At 43.2% G+C, this 20,037-nt stretch overlaps 1 protein-coding gene across 4 annotated transcripts in view; it reads left to right on the forward strand.

Annotated features, from left to right (window-relative positions):
• The window catches only part of IQCK (IQ motif containing K), a 117,739-nt gene that overhangs the window by 55,279 nt on the left and 42,423 nt on the right, over positions 1-20,037 (forward strand). For all 4 annotated transcript variants that reach the window (XM_046666210.1, XM_046666211.1, XM_046666208.1 and 1 more), the window contains exon 7: positions 85-169. In XM_046666210.1, the coding sequence (XP_046522166.1) occupies positions 85-169 (85 nt within the window). The remainder of the gene's footprint in view (positions 1-84; positions 170-20,037) is intronic.

Below are 20,037 nucleotides of genomic sequence, written 5' to 3' on the forward strand. Positions count from 1 at the left end.
AGAGAGGCCATTATGTTGTCAAAGGCCTTGCTGAGGCTGAAGGACGGATTCTCATGGGCATATGACCGTTTTATTGCTTTTCAGCCCACGGCCGCCAATCCCACTCTCCCTCCTGCTGACAGAAGAGGAAGCAGCCCTCATCATTCAGTCCTTCTGGAGAGCCTATCTGGTAAGAGTCGTGTGCAATTACGGCATTTGGCCTGATGGGGAACTTTTGCGATGTGGAGGCCCACGGGAAAACCCTTAGATGGATTTGAAATGGAGAATATTAGGGCTAACATCCAGACCTGGGAAACAGGATACTCTGTAAAATAGGTCGCGAAGAGTGATTTAGAATTTCTACCAAAACTTACTTTGCAATTATCATTAAAAGTACCCTCCAGCCTTTTAAAGTTGGGGTGAGTGGCTTATATTACATAAAAAATAATTTTACATGCAGACAGAAGCAATACATGTTCACTGAGAAAACTCAGATAATTCAGATAAAGCAAATAAAAAATTTTTGAGTCACTGATAACTCTGTCACCCAAAGATAACCATTGTTGATATTTTGGTGTAAAACTTTCTAAACCTTCAAAAATCTTAGTACATAGAATGACATTTAAATACTTACATAGAAAAAATGACCTTTTCTTTTCAAGCTTGTCTTTTCTAACCATTTTCCTATTGGTTATTTCCAGTTTATCATTATTGTAATAAATGCTGCAATACAAATCTTTGTGCAGCCATCTTTGCACATTTGTCTGGTTGTTTATGTAGGAGGAATTGTAGAAGTCGAATTTCTAGGTCAAAAGGTGAGTTTTTTTTCTTTTTTCCCTGATCCATATTGTCATGTGGCCCTTCAAGAAGGATGTACTTTAAAAAATTCTTACCAAATACACATGAGAGTGGCATGTGTATCTCAGGCTAAAAAGTGTACATCTTCCGATTATTTGCAATTAGAGTATCAACGTTAAGAGGCTTCCTGGTCAACACTAAGCTCCCATTCTAGGTGGCAGCATGGTCCCACCCAGGTGTGAGTGTCAGGCATCGATGGAATGAGTTTAGGTTTGACATCGGCGGTGGCAAGCATCACCAAAGGAAAAGGTCCCAGAGGTTTACATGGAGGCGAAAGATCTGCATACTGATGTTCTCCTTAGGGCTGGCGTAGGAGAAACAGACTGGGGTGAACACACTGGCAAACAGTGCTCCATCAAGAAGTTAGATTAATTCTAATGAGGTATAATTAATTAATCAATCAGCAAAATATTTGTTACATGACCATTAAATGGAACTGTCCTTGGTTATAAGGAGCTCACTATCTGGGGCAGTACTGTCTGGTCATTTCACTCCTTTTGTACATGGCACATTCCCAAAAACATGGGTTGAAGTCAAGTGTGAAAGTTAAATAATAAACTTGCACATCATGAGGAACAGTCTGTTCCCAAAGAGTTAAAAGCCAGTTATAAAACTCTATTATACCCCACGACTTACATGTAATCTTTGATGACATAGGTTTTTAGCATTTTTTACACATCTTATAAATGTGGTCTTTTTGCTTCATAATTGAACACCAGCTGGTTAGCTTAAGTCCGGTGAGGTCTAACCAAGGCGAAAGATGCCTGCTTTCCACATGCTTCTTGAGTTCCATCTTTGTCATCAGCATGTTTCATTTGTGAGGCGTATACTTCTTACACCAGAATCAGCGATTTTACTTTTCTATTTTCTGTTCCTTTTTATGAAACAGAGCAAAATGCAATAAAATAGTGATTTTTAGATTTTATTTCTTCCAGAAGCCTGGTAGGTATCCAGGATGTAACAGTAAAAAGAAATGTTCTGTCCCTGGTTCTCCCATGCAGTAAGACCCCCGACCCCGACCTCTCCATACACGTGGTGCCTGTGTTATGGGCACAGCATGAAAAACACTGTCTGTAAGACAGCTGAATTCAGCTCATCACACCGACAAACTCTGCCGTGTAAAGATGTCTCAGTGGCACAGGATTTAACTGTGGCTATTGCACCATCATTCCTCACTAGCTAGAAATGTTCCCCAAGGTACAAAAGATGTACAAGGGGTCAGTGTATACTGTATGGAAGTTCAGGCTGTTCAAAGCCAAACATTTCCTGTGCTAAAAACGTAACTGAAGGGGGCCAAGTGAGGGGAAAAGATCCAAGTTTTCGCTAGAAGGAAAAGATATCTGATGTATGGGATGACTTGGAAGTTTCCCCAGAAAAGAAGGACTTGATCTCAGCCTTAAAGAAAGATGGAGCACTGGAGTGTCAGCTGGGACCAAGAGAATATCTCAGGGAGAGGAAATAGCATATATATTTTTTACCTTTTTTTAAAAAAACATGTTGTATATTTTCGACAGCTACACACACAAACACATACAGACATGCATAGGAAAATATCTGAAAGGAAGCAGAGCAATGTGACAACAGTGGGTACATTGGGTTGGCTGGGACAGAATTAGGGAGACCTAATTGAACAAATTTTTTTCAAAGAGAACTAGTATGATTTTCTTTAATTAAAAATTAATTTAAGTCATACAGTCATCTCAATGGATACAGAGAAAGCATTTGACAAACTCCAACAAGCTTTCCTGATAAAAACACTCAACAAACTAGGAATAGAAAGGAACTTCAACTTGGTAAAGGGTTTCTACGAAAACCCTGCAGCTAAATTATATTTAATGGTGAAAGACTGGTTATTTTCCCCCTAAGATTAGGAATAAGACAAGGATATCTTGTCTTGCCACTTCAATTCAACAAGGTATTAGAGGTTGTAGCCATGGAAATTAGGCAAGAAAAAGAAATAAAAGGCATTCAGATTGGAAAGGAAGAAGTGAAGCTATCTCTATTCATAGATGACATGATCTTCTATATAGAAAATCCTAAGTAATTCGCTAAAAAAAGTTAGAATAAACAAGTTTAGCAAGGTTGCAGGAAACAAGATCAATATACAATAATCAGTTGTATTTCTATACACTTAGCAATGAACAATCTGAAAATGAAGTTAAAACAATTCCATTTGCAATAGCATCAAAAAGAATAAAATAGTTAGGAGTAAATTTAACAGAAGTTCAAGACTTGTACACTGAAAACTATAAAACATTGTTAAAAGAAATTTTAAAAAGCCTAAACAAACGGAAATAGGGCCTGTGTTTGATGATTGGAATTCTTGATATTGTAAAGATGGCAGTACTCCCCAAATTGATCAACAGATTCAACATAATCCCCTTCAAAATCCCAGCTGACTTTTTTCTTTTTTGCACAAATTGACAAGCTGATCCTAAAATTCATATGAAAATTCAAGGGGCCCAAAATAGACAAAACAATCTTGAAAAATAACAAAGTTGGAGGACTCATGCTTCCCTATTTCAAACTTACTACAAAGCTACAGTAGTCAAGTGATCGCGGCGTAAAGATAGATCAATGGAATAGAGTTGAGAGCCCAGAAATAAACCCTTACATTTATGGTCAATTGATTTTCGGTAAGGATGCCAAGACCATTCAATAGAAAAAGAACAGTCTTTTCAACAAATGGCGCTGGGAGGCCTGGATATCCACACACAAAAGAAGGCAGGTAGCCCCCTACCTCACACTATATACAAAAATTAACTCAAAATTAATCAAAGACCTAAGTGAAAATGCTAAAACTATAAAACTCTGAAAAGAAACCATAGGTGTAAATTTTCATGATTTACAGATTAAGCAACAGTTTACATAGCAAAAAGCACAAGCAACAAAAGAAAAAAAATAACTTGAACTTCAATAAAATGAAAAACTTTTGGCTTCAAAAAACATCATCAAGTGAGTGAAAAGACAATCCACAGAATGGGAGAAAATATTTGCAAATCATATATCAGATAAGGATCTAATATGAAGAATTTGCACAACCTGATGAATAACCAAATTATCATACTGGCAAAGGATTTGAATACACATTTTTCCAAAGAATATATACAAATGGCCAGTAAGCCCATGAAAAGAGGCTCAGAATCATTAGTTGTCAGGAAATGCAAATCAAAACCACAGTGAGACGCCACTTTACAGCTACTAGCACGGCTGTAATCAAAAAGACAGTAACAAATTTTGGTGAGAATGTTGAGCCCTCGGAACCCTCACACACTGCTGGTGAGAATATAAAATGGCGCGGCCACTTTGGAAAGCAGTGTGACAGTTCCTCCAACAGTTAAACATAGAGATAGCACTCTATGACCCAGCACTGCCACTCCTCTGTATCTATTTAAGATAATGGAAAACATCTGCCCACACAAACACTGTACGTCAATGTTCACAGAAGCATTGGTTGCAATAATCAACATGTGGAAACATCCAAATGTCTATCAGCTGATGAATGGGTCCACAGAATGTGGTACCTCCATACTATGGAAGGTTCTTCAGCCATAAAAAGGAACGAAGCACTGCTACACGCTACAACATGGGTGAACCTTGAAAACATCATGCTAAGTAAGAGAGGCCAGACACGAAAGGCCACATATTGTATAAATCTATTTAAATGAAACGTCCAGAATAGGCAAATCCATAGACAGAACTGGAGTAGTGGATGTCAGGGGCGGGAGGAAGAGAGAAATGGGGAGTGACTGTAATGGTTTCTTTTTGAGGTGATGAAAATGTTCTGGAATTAGATAATGGTGATGGTTGTAGAACTTTGTGAATATAATAAAAACCACCGAATTGTAAACTTTGGAAGGATGAATTTTACAGTATGTGAATTCTATGTAAATAAAATAAATAGTACGGAAAAAATAATATGAAGCAAGCCGTTTTATTACTTCTGACCATGTGTTCTTCTGATAAGTTCTTGAGCTTTGGCCTGGTTTTCTTGGGAACAGCTAAACATCCGATGACTAGAAAAAGGGGCTTTCAGGAATTCACGACGTGTATTCTTATAGCCAGCACCTCATACAAAGTCTCTCTCATTACACACTCGCGTGTAGTTTTTACACACTCATCATGAAGTGTTTTGAGATTAACAAACACCTTTACTCGTAATTTCTTAAATACCATGAAGGAAAAATATAGTCCCTCACAAAAATTTTTTTGTGTGGTAAAATAAACAACATAAAAGTTCCCATTTTAACCATTTTTAAGTGTCCAGTTCAGTGACCTTAAGCACGTTCACGTTGTTGTGCAACCATCACCACCATCTGTCTCCAGAACATTTTCCATCTTTCTAAACTGAAACTCAGTACCCACGAAACGGTAGCGCCCCATCTCTCCTCCCCACAGCCCCTGGCAACCCCCTTCTACTTTCACTCTCTGTGGCTTTGACTGCTGTAGATACCGCGCATAAGTGGGATCATGTGGTATTTGTCCTTTGGTGACGGGCTTATTTCATCTAGCATAACGTCCTCAAGGTTCATCTATATTGCAGTGTGTGTCAGAACGAACTTCCTTTCTGAGTCATATTCTTGCCAGGAAGTTTTAAAATCCACAAATCTGACATCTGCACTTGTTATAAAACTGACCCGACATCTGATAAAAATGTATTTTAACTGACCACATTAACAGAAATGTCACATGGTATGGAAAGCTATGTGCTGTGAACCATTCTGGGTAGCTGTGACTTTATAGCCTTGTAAATAGGTTCCTGGTAGTTGTTACTAGATATTAAGCACTTCTGGAGAAGTAGACATGCTCTTCTTTCTTGTTTCAAAATACTAGATTAATGGTTAGTAAGCCAGATTGTTTCAACGTGCAAAACTGAGTGGGTCTTTCAAAAATCCATTTGGATATTGTGAATGCAACGTGGTCCTCTCCCCTCTGAAGTGTGCTGGGTGACGAGCCGCACTGCCACATCAGTGGTGCTCTTCTGCTTGTGAGACCCCGGATGCACTAGGTAACCATCAACAGAGAAAACGCTTCTCTCGTGAAGTCCAAAGGAGGTTCTCGTGGGCCATATTGATTGGTTTCTTTAATCTAGGAGGCAGAGACCAGCTAAATCCCCTGAATATTTCTGCTGTCCCAGTGTTTTCTGCCTTGTGCCCATTGATTTTATTTTGTTCTTTCTAACTCAGCCTGGACACCAGCGTGGCATGCGCTCTTCCCCTCCTCCCAACATCAGCTCCCGCTCCAAGCATTGTGACAACTGAGAACCGCAAAGGCCATCAATCATTACGTTCTTTGATGAACCATACAATGCGAGGTTGCTCCAGCAGCCCCTCTGTGGCTTTGCAAAATTTAAAAAAAAAAAAATTGGAGAGCCTGAGCTCCAGCACAGAGAACAATGAGAATCTGTGCATTTTATATCTTTGTCTGGGGTGAACTGACCTGGGGTGAATGACCCCTGCCCCCTGGCTGTAGAGGTGGGCCTGTGCCGGCTTGGACACTCGAATACGGCGTCCCTCTGGCTACAGGGAGTAGTTCATGATGGGCAGGGACCCAAATCAGGCCAGTAACACCGAGTGGAACTCCATTCTGGGATTCTCGCAGGAGGTGTGGTGACAGAGCGGCGTGCTTTGCGTGGGGTTGCAGTGGGGCCAGGCTATGAGCAACCCTCTTCCACTGTGCGAGAGCCTGCTGGAGAAGGGAGGGCAGAGCTGAGAGACAGAGGAGCGGGGCTGAGTGCTGATGACCATGCTGGAGCACTTGGGTTCAGCTGTGCCAGTGAATGCTGTTCAAGGCGCATTTCTGTTGCAGTCGACAGTCCTGGAAATTACAGTTTTTGGTATAAAAATTTCTAGGCACACAAAGGAGGATATTGGCACAAAATAAAAAACTGCGTCCATTCGTGCAGAGCAACCATCCTGATTTGTCCCGGGGAAACACTGTAGCCTATGTCAGCTGGAGGCTCGGCCGTGGCTGGAGAGGGGGAGCCTACCCCAGGGAGCAAATTTCTGAAAAACGTCTACTATTTTTATTGTTTAAGTTATACATAGCCATTGTGAAAAGAATAGATAATATATATAAGTTAAAAAATTATATGATGCCTTCATCCTTTCAGAAGTTTTCCTATTCATATAGGAATTTTTTTTTAACACAACTGTGATGATAAACACTGTTTTGTGCTTACTCTCTCCTCTTAATGATACAGTGGGAATTTCTTTCTTTGTCAGTACACAAAGATCTCTCTCACCAATTTTTATGGCTCTATGATATTTCTTTCTGTGAATACACCAAACCATAATTTGTTTAACCATGGTTGGTTGGACATGCTAGTTTTCTCTCTTACGTAAAATATATTATGAAAAACATCTTCGTTCATGTCTTTGCACATTTATCAGATTTTCTCTGTAAGATTAATGGCTAGAAATAGAATTGATGGCTTAAAAAGTAAGCGGCTCTTTTCAGAGTTTTGCTAATTACTGCTCAATTACCGTTTAGAGTGGCTAGAGTCTAGCTTCTAGACCTATTTACATGCACCGGCAATGTATGCAAGTGTGCCCTGGGAGTAGGTCTTGATCGGGCAGTGGAGAGACAAAGAAGTAAGAGATTGGGAGCATGAGGCATGGGGAGGATGGAGTTGCGTGGACACTGTGCTGGAGGGGATAATCAAGTAAGGCTATTGTGTCCAGTTGTGTGGGTTGTGCATTGTACAACTCTTGGAGTAAGGAGCACCATTTGCCACTATACACGGCAGACCTTTGAGGCTCTGAGAAGCCTGGGAAATGATGATGGAGTGGCCACTTGTTAGATGTTTCTTTTTTTAATCCCACTGGCCTAGGCAGTTCCTGGCCTATAATTGTATAACCCTCCTGACGTCTGGAGGCTGGAAGAAACGGTGAAGATTGTATCTGTGATACAATCTGGAAGCACTGCTGTTTTGATCCAGAATCTGAGTTTTTTTCCTGAAATTATGCAGCATCTTTCAGATTAAATAAAATGTATAAACAATTAATATTCAATAATATAGTAATTAAAAAATAAATACAAGGCTTTTTGCAGAAATAGAAAAACCCATCCTGAAATCCATTTGGAATCTCAAGGGTTCGTGAAGAGCCAAAACAATCCTGAAAAAGGAACAAAACTAGAGGAGTCACGCTTCCTGATTTCAAAACTTATTACAAAGCTACAGGAATCAAAACGGTGTGGTATTGGCCCAACGGTAAACATATAGACCAATGGAATAGAAAAGAGAGCACAGAAATAAACCCTCCCACATATGGTCAAATGATTTTTTTTACAAGGGGGCTAAGGCCATTCAATGGGGAAAAGCAGTCTTTTCGACAAACGGAGCTGGGAAAACTGAATATTCACATGCAAAAGAATGAAGTTGGACCCTTACCCAATACCATATACAAAAATTAACTCAAAATATGTCAAGGATCTAAATATAAGACCTAGAACAATAAAACTCTTAGAAGAAAACATAGGACAAAAGCTTCATGACATTGGGTTTGGCAATGATTTCTTGGATATGACACTAAAGGCACAGGTAACAAAAGAAAAAAATAGACAAATTAGACTTCTTGAAAATTTTAGTATTGTGTACATCAAAAGACAGTATCCACAGAATAAAAAGGCAACCCACAGAATGGGAGAAAATATTTGCAAGTCATATATCTGATAAGGGATTAATATCCAGGACATACAGAGAACTCCTAAAAGTCAACAACAGAAAAACAACCCAATTCAAAAATGGGTAAAGGACTTGAATAGACATTTCTCCAAAGAAGATATACGAATGGCCAATAAGTACATGAAAAGATTCTCAACATCACTAATCATTAGGGAAATGCAGACAAAAACCGCAATGAGATACCACTCACATCCGTTAGGACGGCTATTATAAAAAAAAAAAAAGGAAAATAACAAGTGTTGGCAAGGATATGGAGAAATTGGAACCCTTGTGCCCTGTTGGTGGGAATATAAAATGGTACAGCCACTGTGGAAAAGAGTGGAGGTTCCTCAAAAAATTAAGAATAGAACTACCATATGACTTAGCAATTCCACTTCTGGGTATATACCCAAAGGAATGGAAAGCAGGTTCTCGAAGAGATATGTTACACCCATGTGCACAGCAGCCTTAGTCACAATAGCTAAAACGTGGGAGCAACCCAAGCACGTGCTGATGGATGGATGGATAAGCAAAACGTGGTATATACATACATGGAAGATTACTCAGCCTTGAAAAGGAATGAAGGTCTGACACACGCTACAGCACGGGTGAACCTTGAGGACATTATGCTGAGTGAAAGAAGCCAGTCACAAGAGGACAAATGCTGTGTGATTCCACTTATATGAGGCATTTAGGGGGAGGGGAGAATGGGAACTATCGTTTAATGGGGACAGAGTTCCAGTTTTACGAGATGAAAAGGTTTGGGGGGATGGATGGTGGTGATGGTTGCACAACGTTATGAATGTACTTAATACCACTGAACTCTACGTTTAAAAATGGTTCAGATGTAAATTTTATGTTGTGTGTATTTTACCGCAATAAAAAGAAAAGGAAAGAGATGGGCGTTCAAATGTGCTTTGATTTAATTTAACACGATTTTCTTTCCCCTGAAAAACCACTGCTTTCTATATAGAGTTGACCTATATAGTCAGGTAGAAAAGAGACGATAAAAACAGCCCAGGATAAAAACCAAGCGACTATGAAAAGGCTCTTCAAAGAACACAGAGGAAAGGTTTTGTAGTTCCTCCCATATTTTCCTGCAGAAAGCAGAAATGCCAACGCGAGGCTCCGCGCTTGCAGGATGAGGAAGTTTTCTCCACTTCAGTCAGCTGGCGGGGCTGCTAGGATGACACATTTTTTTTGGAAGGATCACTTGATGTTCTCATCATTAGCCTTAATCTTCTTGTTCATGAATGTTATGGCTGAAGGGAAAGACTTGTTTTATTCTTTCTTTGTAAAACATGCCCTATGGCAACGTGTTAAAAATGTGGCCTCTAACAGCAAACAGATCCATTTGAATCCTGGTATGTCATGTCAGGCTATTGGTAATTTTGGGTAGGCTGTTTAACTTCTGAATCACAGCTTCCTGTCTGTAGAATGGGAATAATAATAAGAGGTCCTGCCTATGAAGAGCAAATCAGATGGTTAATCCCTATAAGGGACTTGGCACAGTGCCAGGCACATAGTAAAGCCACAATAAATGTTAGCTATTGTTATTATTGGTTCTATTTTCCTTACTAGGGAATCTTTTAGAAAAGCCAGCTGGTGGCCTCCTTGTAGTTCGTCAGGGACAGCAGCATGCCCCCACCTCAGGGCCTTTGCACTTGCTGTTTGTTCTTTGCACCTGCAACTATCAACCATGGTGCCTTCCCTTGCTTCATCCAGGGTTCTTCTTGGATGTCTCTTCTGGCTGCTCTTTCTAAAGAAGCACCACCTCATCCCTCTCCAGCCTCTTACTCTGCTTTCTTTTCTGCTGGTCACTTATCAATTGCCTGACATTATACTGGATGTTCACTCGTCTACTGCCTGTCACCCTGACCAGAATGTGAGCTCCACGAGGGTGGAGGTTGCTTGACTTATTCGTCCTGCATCCCCAGCCCCTACAACACTGTCTGGCACATATTAAGCAGTTCATAAATATTTTAGTGACTAACCACATCCCTTAAATCGTCTCTCTAATGAGGGCATTTGAAAATGAAGAAAAGCAAACTGCACTGTTCCATTTATAAGCCCTTCTTGGGGATTTACTTGGGCTCCTAAAGACGGACTTTTATGGGGGGTTGCTTATGCCCCAGGATCCTTGAACTCAACAGGTGAGTTTACCCTTGAGAAAAGTGTATACGTTTTATCATTGGCCTTCGTGAGCCCTCTCTTCACCAGGCCTCATCACATAAAGAAACGAACTGTGCTGTGGGAAATGATGATCCCCCAAGCAGGCTTGAAAGGAGAGCATCCCCTGAAGGCGCTGGGCGTGGTTAATTCATCTGAGTATCAGACAGAAAAGATTTTCTTCAGTTGGAATTTCTCTTCCAATTGCTGATATCTCCTGGCAGGTGGGCAGACTTTGCTAGCAAAAGGCAGACATTGTTTTCTGCAAAAGGAATGCTGAAAATGGGGCCGTGCATCCAATCAGCACCAGTTCCCCTCTTGATGGTGCACAGCCATCTCTCGCTAGCCTCAGAGGGACTTGTCGTGCCCTTGTGACTTGATGAACAGTCTGTGCCCTGGGCTCCCCTAGGGGGAACGCCGTATGGGAAGACTTCTCTTCCCTGTGGAATCCTCGTTTGCTGGCTCTGAAGACAATTTTGGTCCATTTTCACCACCACAGTACCTCCCCGACCAGAAGAGTCAGTCCCAAAAAATTCTTTTCTGGAGGCCATCTCGTATGTATTTGTGAAACCCACGTATATTTGAAATTGGTTTTGAGCATTTGCTAACGTGGAAAATGTTTATAAGCTGTTGGGGGGGTTGAGGTCACCTCTACAAGTCCCCCTAACTAAACGAAATGAGACTCCTGAACTGCTGAACGATGTAGAGGTCTTGGTTTTAGGCCGAGGATTCAGATGTTAGGGTGGCTGCTGCCAAGCCTTCTGCCATCTGACTCACATAGAGGACTTAGGCCTTCCGTTGACATGTGACATCATTTGTTCATCCCCTCATTTGACAAATGTGCATTGGGGACCTTCTACTTGCCAAGAACAGCGCTGGGTGCCTTAGAAACAGAGCTCATCCATCCCTTGAGAAGCCCAGAAACAGCGATAATGAGAATGATAATAATATGAAAAAGAGCAAAATCTAACGTTATTGGTCACTTGCCACGTGCCGGACGTCGCACTCAGCATTTTACAAGCATCATCTCCTTTACACCTTGTGCCGACGCTACAAAGTAGGCAGGCATGTGTTACTGTTATCTTATGTGTGGATGAACCAGCCAAGGCTTAGAGACCCCGAGTGACTTGCCCAAGTCACTCAGTGATGAGCGGTAGCCAGAGTTCAAGCCCAGGGCTGACCGTCCTCAGAGCCCCCTCTCTTGCCTTTTTTAAAAAAACATTTTGCACCCCTACCAGCAGTGTATGAGAGTTCCTGTTGCTCCATGTCCTTATCGATACTTGGTATGGTCAGTCTTTTTAATTTGAGCCATTTTGGTGTGTGTGTAGTGGTATCTCACTTTGTCTCAAAGTGTGTGTGTGTGTACAGTAAAATTTGCCCTTCTTATTGTACAGTCTCTCAGTTTTGACAGATGCGTGCAGTCTAACCACCCACATAATCAAGACATAGAACATTCATATCATCCCCCAAAGTGCCCTCATGCTGCCCCTTTGTAGTCAACCTCTGCCCCCACCAGCAGCCCTGGCCCTCACTGTCTGTTTTCTGCCCCTATGGTTTTGGCTTCTCCAGAACGTCATATAAATGGAGTCAGAAGATAGGCAGCCTTTGAGTCTGGCTTCTTTCCTTTGGCCTTGTGCGTCTGAGGTTCCTCCACGTGGTTGCCTGCGTCAGTAGCCTCTTCCTTTTCGTCACTGAGCAGTGGTCCACTGGAGAGGCCCAGTGAGAGGGAGCTCTTCACCCTGGTGATGAGTAAGCACATATGTGTTTTACATAGGCTGCCTTCTGTATACCTATGGATTGCAGTGGTCAACCCAAGCCTCACTAAGCGTCAAGGTCGTCCTTGGAAAGATTTCGTTTTTGAATTCTAATACGCAGGGCCTCATTCGCCTGAGATTCTTGTTTACCTGGCCATGGTGAGAACAGGAGATGGGCGTTTTTTAAAGCCCCCAGGTGACTCTAACCTGCAGCCAGGGTTTAGACCCACTGATGAATTGGGATCAGCTTTGCAACCTACCAGTTGAATGACCCAGGACAAATCACTAAACTCGGAATCTCAATTTCTTTCTCTTTAAGTTGAGAAGAATAATAGCTGCCTGGAATAGCTCATCAGGTTATCATAAGGATCAAAATGTTTTTCAGTGGCAACACATGAGAAAACGTCCTTCAATCTGTAGATGCAGAAATAAATGGTATCAATGTGGATGTAAGTATATATCAGTGTCTTTCCTATTTGAAAAGTCTTTCCTATTTGAAGAGGTTCTATTTACTAAACAAATAAGAGGCTTTAAAGACCAGATGGAAAGGGCAATCTTTCTCTGTCAATTTTATGTGTGCTGTTAGAAGATTGCTTGACATCCGAGAGTAGCTGGAATGCCAACACGCAGATGGAGCTGAGAAATGGGATAAATGCGCTCCTTTCCGAGACGCTGGTGACGTTGGCAGAACTGGGCACAGCTGTAGACCATCCTTTTCTGCAGGATGGGAGAAGTGAGCACGTTCACAGAAAGTAAACAGTGATGGAACTAGAGGGACAAGGCAAGCAGAGGCGTCGCACCACGGATGCAGTTACAGAGCAGTTGCGAGCCAGTCCTCGCCTCAGAGTGAGGGAGAGGAGGGCCCCTTGTCGCTGGCAAATGTCCTGTGAAACAAGACGTCATTTTACAAGCACGTCTGACCACCTCCGGAAAGATTGTGAGGAGCAGCATGTCAGTTTGGGTATGGAAAAAAATGGCCATCTTTGTATGAAAAAGCCTTTTGTTGATATTTTATTGTAAAAGAGAAGATACTCATTGCAAATAAAAATCAAGCCACATAGAAGCAGTGCTTTAGTTTGGGCTGCTCTGACAGAATACCACGGACGGGGCAACTTCACCAACAAGCATTTGTTGCTCACAGTTCTGGAGGCTGGGAGGTCCCAGATCAAGGTACTGGCAGGTTCGGCGTCTGGTGGGAGTTCTCTTCCTGGCTCGCAGATGGCTGCCTTCTTGCTGTGTCCCCACACGGCAGGGAGAGAGCAAGCTCTCTGACCTCTTCTTATAGGGGCACTAATTTCATCATGAGGGCTCCACCCATGACGTCATCTAAACCTAATTCACCTCCCAAAGGCCCCGCCCCCTGACACCATCACCCTGGCGGTTAGGGCGTCAACACATGAATTTGGAGGTGCACAGACGTTCAGTCCGTAACAAATAGTTTAAAGGAAATTGTGAAAATCTCCATTCCTGTGCTACTCAAACCTGTTTCCTGGATGAAACCAGTGTCAACAGTTTGGTGCATGTCCTTTTAGTGTTTTCCCTTTGTATATATGAATATGTATATTTATTATATTGTGTTTTTTATAAATATGGAATATATATTTTTGTAAATATGGGCTCACCCTCTGCAGCCTGCATCTTGCCTTACCTTTGAGGCTAGCTTTCCACATCAGCACACATAGACCTATTCTGAGCATTTATATTTGAAGGAAAACACTCTACGAACAGAGCTGGCAGGTGGGAATTTGGCCAAACATTTTTTCATACAAGGTACTCTCAGTCCCAAGTGAGCCCTGAGGCGGCAGGACTGAAGACACCCTTAGGAGTTAGTCTCGATTTTTATTTCCTCAGCAAGTCCCAACAATTCGTGATTTAAGGGCCGGCTTTTCCCCTTCTGCTTTCTCTTGAGTGTTGGCTTCCCCAGATTGTCGGTCAGCTCCAGGGCTTTCCTGACTTCCTCTTCCTCCTTTCCAGAGAGGGGCGTCTCCTGGGGCAGCTGCTCCAGGCAGGGCGGTGGGGGCGCATTTCCTCCCTTTGTGTGTGTCATTAGCCATCGCTCTGGCTCTCCTCTGGGAATAGCTGCCCAACCAGGTGAACCAGTGTCACTTAAAGCCCCACTTCCGTTCCCAGGCAGGGGTTGGTGGTAGTTTCTGTCTGACTTCTGCTATGGCCAGGTGAAGAGGGATGGTGTCTGGCACAGAGACAATGCAGAGGACTTGGTATGAGTCACATTTTTCTTGTGAAGGGTATGCTGCCTAGAACTGCTGTTCAAGACAATTGTTTTTTTAATACTTTGCAATTTTTCGGGCTACTTTAAAGGCAGTGTAGCATAAAGGGTAAGCAAGCAGGCCCTACAGTTCGATCCATTCATTCACTGATATTCATTCACTAGTATTTATTGAGTACCTACTATGTGCTAGGCAGGCATTGTTCTAGATGCTGGGCATACTACAGGGAGTAAGACCAAATTCTTGCCCTCAAGGAGCTTGCATTCCTGCAATAGACTATAACCAGATATAAATATGTAATATAATGTCAACATGTGTATTGGTTAGCTATTGTCACAATAATGCTGCTTAACAAACCGTCCCAAAACTCAGTGGCTCACAACATACATTTACATCTTACTTACGTGTCTGCAGATGAGCCAGGTTTCAGCTGCTCTAGGCTGCATTTGGCTGCACTTGGCTCCAGGCTGTTGGGTTCTATTCTGTTTTGTTCTAGAGTCTGTCTTTCATCTGAGATCAGGAGGCTACCAGGAGCATGTTCTTTTTATAGCAGAGGTCAGAAGTTCTCAAAGGCATGAACAAAAACACACACCATGAGTCATAAGGCATAGGCTGGAAACTGGCACATGCCACTTCCACACACATTCCATTGGCCAGAGCGAGTCACGTGGCCGAGATCAACATCAATGGATCTGAGAAGTGTGCTCCTTGCTTAACGTTATCTACGACAAATAAATACCATGAAACAACATAAAGCAAGCTAAAGGGCTAGAGAATAATAGAGGCCACTATTTTAGATGGTGGGTTTTGCCTAGGAAGACCTCTCTGAGAAGGTGTTGTTTGAGCAGAGATATGAATGAAGTTCGTTCTAGGCAGAGGGAAAGGCACTTGCAGAGGCCTGCAGGGCAGGAGGGTGCTAGCCATATCTGAGGACCAACAAGAGGGTCAGTGTGATTGATTCAAGTGAGCTGGGGATGAGGGAAGGGAGGCGAGAAAGCAGTCAGGAGCCAGGTCCTGTGGCATCAAGTGTGAGCTCTCATTAGGATGCTGGAACTTTGGCTTTCATTCTCACTCAGATGAGGAGTGATGATGGGGCTTTAAGCAGAGGAGTGACGTGACTTGACTGACTTTTCATCAGGAAATGGTGGTAGCCAGCATCCACAATGACTCCCCAGTGGTCTGTCCTCTTGGTATTCACATTCCCGGGAGTCCCTTCCCACAACTGTACCAGGGTTGATAAGTGTGACCAACAGAATAAGGTGGAAAAGGTGGTGTGCCTCTTCCAAGATTAGGTTATAAGACACATCGCAGTCTTGGTCTCTGTCTTGGATCGTTCACTCTGGGGGAAGCCAGCTGCCATGTTCTCAGCAGCCCCACAGAGACACCTCCATGACAGGAAACTGAGACCTCCAGCCGATAGCGATGTGAGTGAGCCATGTTGGATGCAGCTCCTCCAGCCCAGTCAAACCTTCAGGTGACAATGGACCCAGCTGACGTCTTACTCATAACCTCATGAGAGACCCTGAGGCAGGACCACCCAGCTCAGCCACACCTGGACTCCTGACCTGCAGAAACTGTGAGAGATAATAAGTGTTTATTGTTGTTTCTCGTTGCCAAGGTTGGGGGGGGGTCACTTGTCATGCAGCGATGGAAACTAACACGGTAACTCAGGCTGCTGTAGAGAAAGCAGATTGTAGGGGGAGGAAAGTAGGAGAGGAGAATAATTGTAATATCTAGATCTTTGCTACTCAAATTGTTGTCCGTGGCCCAGTGGTATCATCTTCACATGGCAACTGGTTAGAAATGCAGAATCTAGGCCCCGCCCAGGGCTCCCGAATCAGAATCTGCACCTTGACAAGATTCCCAGGTGAGTTTTTGCACGCTGGAGTTTGAGAAGCATTGCTGTAGGTCACAGCCTGGGTAGATGGAGTGCCGTGACGTGGGTTTGAATCCTGGCTTACCAGCCCTGTGACCTCCAGTAGATTCCTTCAATTTCCTAAGCCTCGGTTTCTTTCCTCTAAAATGGGGCTAATAAGAGGGCTGCCCTCATAGGGTCGTACGTGAGGGTATAAATAGAATGCTGTGTGTCAAGAGCTTTGCACAGTGCCTGGCACATGGTTGGGCCTTGTGACTGTGAGCTCTTCATTGACTTGATTTGCTCATTCCTTTTCCTCCCTCAGGACACATTCCTGATCATTTCCTGGTGGTTTCTCTTAAATTCATAAAAATTCTCTGTTAAAGAAAATCCTGTTTTTCAAAATGTCCTTGAGTTCATCAGAGAAACTTTTGTCCGTGCCCAGCATGATTCCAGCCATCCCCAGAATGAAGGCGCCTGGTTTCCATTGTGTTTCCAGGCCCAGTTCTCAGGGCAATTTTCAGGGCCACCCAGCAGGCCAAAATAGGCCACAGCACTATAAATAGTGAGTTTGGGCTGCCTGGGGCCTAGCTTCCCAGGCCAGGCCCTTCCCTTCCCCCTGCCTGGCCCTGTAGTTGTTTAAATATACTCCAGGTTATATCTGCAAGTGGGTTTTCCTCAGTATGCCGGGAAAATGCTTCACCAACTTGCCAGGCACCTTTTTATTTGCTCAGTCACAACATGTCCCAAATACGTGATGGCAGCTGATAAACCAAACTCCTAGGGTTGTTGTGAGGCATAAACGGGAAAACTGCCTATTAGTGGGACTGGCTATTTAGTCTGTAGGGCCCAGAATAAAATGAAAACTCAGAGCTCCTTGTTCAAAGTTGTTAAGAATTTCTAGATGGCGACGGCAGAGATTGAAACTAGGGTGAGGCCCTTCTAAGCGTGGGGCCTGTGTGGCGGCACAGGGCAGTGCCCAGGAAGCCAGCCCCGCCTATGAGGCACCTCACAGCTGGCCTGGCAGTTTGCACCAGCCACATTCCCAACTTCCCCAGAGTCTTTTTCGTTAAAGAACTAACCATTTCCCTTCAAGGCAAAGGTTACATGTAAATTGCACAGCTCTAATTTAGTCCCTTCTGCTGCTAAATCTTAGTAACTTAAAACCATAGCAATTGATTATTTTCATGATCCTTCGGGTTAGCGGGGTGGTTCCTCTGCTGGTGTCTCCTTGATTCATTCACGTGGCTGCATTCAGCTGGGCTGGACTGGAAGGTCCGAGCTGGCCTCACTCACGTGTCTGGGGCCTTGGTGCTGCCTGTTGGCTGGAGCACCTCCATTCTCCTCCGCACGGCTCTCATCCTCCAGTAGGCCAAACCAGCTTCCTTACATTGTGGAAGAAACGTTCCAAGAGGACAAAAGTGGAAGCTTCATGCCTTCTTGAGGCCTAGACTCTGGAACGTGCACAGCAGCGCTTCAGTTTCCTTCTGTTGGTCAAAGCAAGTCACAAGTCTTGCCTAGATTCAAGAGAGGGGTAGACTCCCCCACTTAATGAGAAGAGTGGCAAAGTTTTCAAAGGGGCGGAAACCCAAGGAGCTGTGATTCACTGGCATTGTAGTGCAACAATTCTCAAACTTCAGCCGGCATTGGAATTATCTGGAGGGCCTGTTACCACACGGATTGCTGGACCCCAACCCCAGAGTATCTGAGTCAGTGGGACTCGAGTGTGGCCTGAGAACTTGCATTTCAAACTAGTTCTCAGGTGATGCCGATGCTGCTAGCTTGGGGACCACACTTTGAGAGCCACTGATAGAGGGGTTAATTGTCCACACTTTAGTCTATAGCAGTGGCTGTCAACCTTGACGGCCCACTGGAAACATCTGGGTGGCTATAACTCCATAAATGTCAGCTCTGGGTACCAACGGTAAGGAAGAGATCAAAGCATTGGGCAATAATATGGTCTTTGGCCTAGGAAACTTCGCTGTGATTTAACCCTATAAATCATTGGAAAGTTCATCAAATACCTCAAATGCTTTTGCCACTTATTCATTCCCTGATTATTTGGGTAAACAAGTACCAAGAAAAGTTGGATGAACTCTTATCTCAGCAGTCATCACTGAACTGTTGGGGGGAATTCCATGTCTTCTAAGTCTGTAGCATGATATGGCTTTATTATTAAAGAGCCTTTAGTAAAAAATAGGTGTGGCTTCCTGGGAGAAGGCGTTTCTCAAGCTGCACTGAAAAGACTACCCCACCAAAAACCAGCTGCTGTCCATGAGTCACACACTTCCTGCCTCCTGACCACGCACTAATAGCCTGAGCTGTCCTTGCCTCTGATTTTAAGGATTTGCAGTAATCAACGTGGCATCGTGTGAGTGAGAACTGAGACAAAGTTGTACAGATGTTGGGGGAGTAAGTCTTGTAACATTAAGTTCATTCTTCCCAATCTCTTCTATTAAAGCAGAGTTTCCCAAACTTTTCTCACCCTTAGAATTACCTGGGGTTCTTGCTAAACAGACTGACACCTTGGTCACGTCGCATGGACTGAATCAGAACCTAGAGGCCGAGAGCCTCGGGTTCTATTTTTAACAAGTGCCCTAAGCGATCTCAATATCATCAGGTACATTTAGGAAATTGTCTTGAAATGGTAATATCTATGTAATACACATAGAGAGATGGAAGAGGCGATAAGGGAAGCCGGGGGGCTACAGTTCGGATGCCCAATCAAGGATAAGAGCAGGCCTTGGCAAACTATCGCCTGTGAACCATATCTGGCCCCCTGCCTGTTTTATAAATAAAGTTTTATTGGCACACCACCACGCCCACTTTTTAAAAACATATTGTCTGTGGTTGGGTTTATGCTATAATGGCAGAGTTGAGTCATTGGGACAGAGACTGTACGGCTCATAAAGCCAAAAATATTTACTATCTGACCTTTTATTAAAAAAAGTTTACTGACACCTGGATAAAAGACATGACCTCAGATCTGAGCAAACTTGGAAGTGGAACTAAGGCCCTCAGTCATTATGAGCTCATAATAAAAAAGAAACCAACAAGGAGGAGGGAGTCAGTAAATACCATCAGCTGGAGAATCCAGGCCCCCAAGCATGGCAATTTGAGACCATGAAATAAGTATATTTAAGATGATTATAGAGATTTACTAAAAAATAACATAAACTTTGGTGAAAGAACAGGGCAGTAAGAAAAAAAGGGATCAGATTTGAAAAGAACTAAATACCACCTCTAGAAATGAAAACAATTTATGAACGGGCTAAGGCAATGCTCCTCCAACTTCAGTGAGTGTCAGAGTCACCTGGAGGGTTTGTTAAAAAGCAGACTCGTGGGCCCCACTCTCTATCCAATTCTGACTTAATAGGTCTGGGGTGGAGCCCATGAATTTGCATTTTTAACAAGCTCCCAGGTAATGCTGATGTTGCTGATCCATGGACCATATTTTGGGTATGAGTTAAATAGCAGATGGCCACAGCTGGAGGAGTCATTAGTAAACCAGGAGCTAGAGCTGGGAGA

The sequence above is a fragment of the Equus quagga genome, chromosome 7 (assembly GCF_021613505.1).
Source record: "Equus quagga isolate Etosha38 chromosome 7, UCLA_HA_Equagga_1.0, whole genome shotgun sequence".
NCBI classification, from domain to species: domain Eukaryota; kingdom Metazoa; phylum Chordata; class Mammalia; order Perissodactyla; family Equidae; genus Equus; species Equus quagga.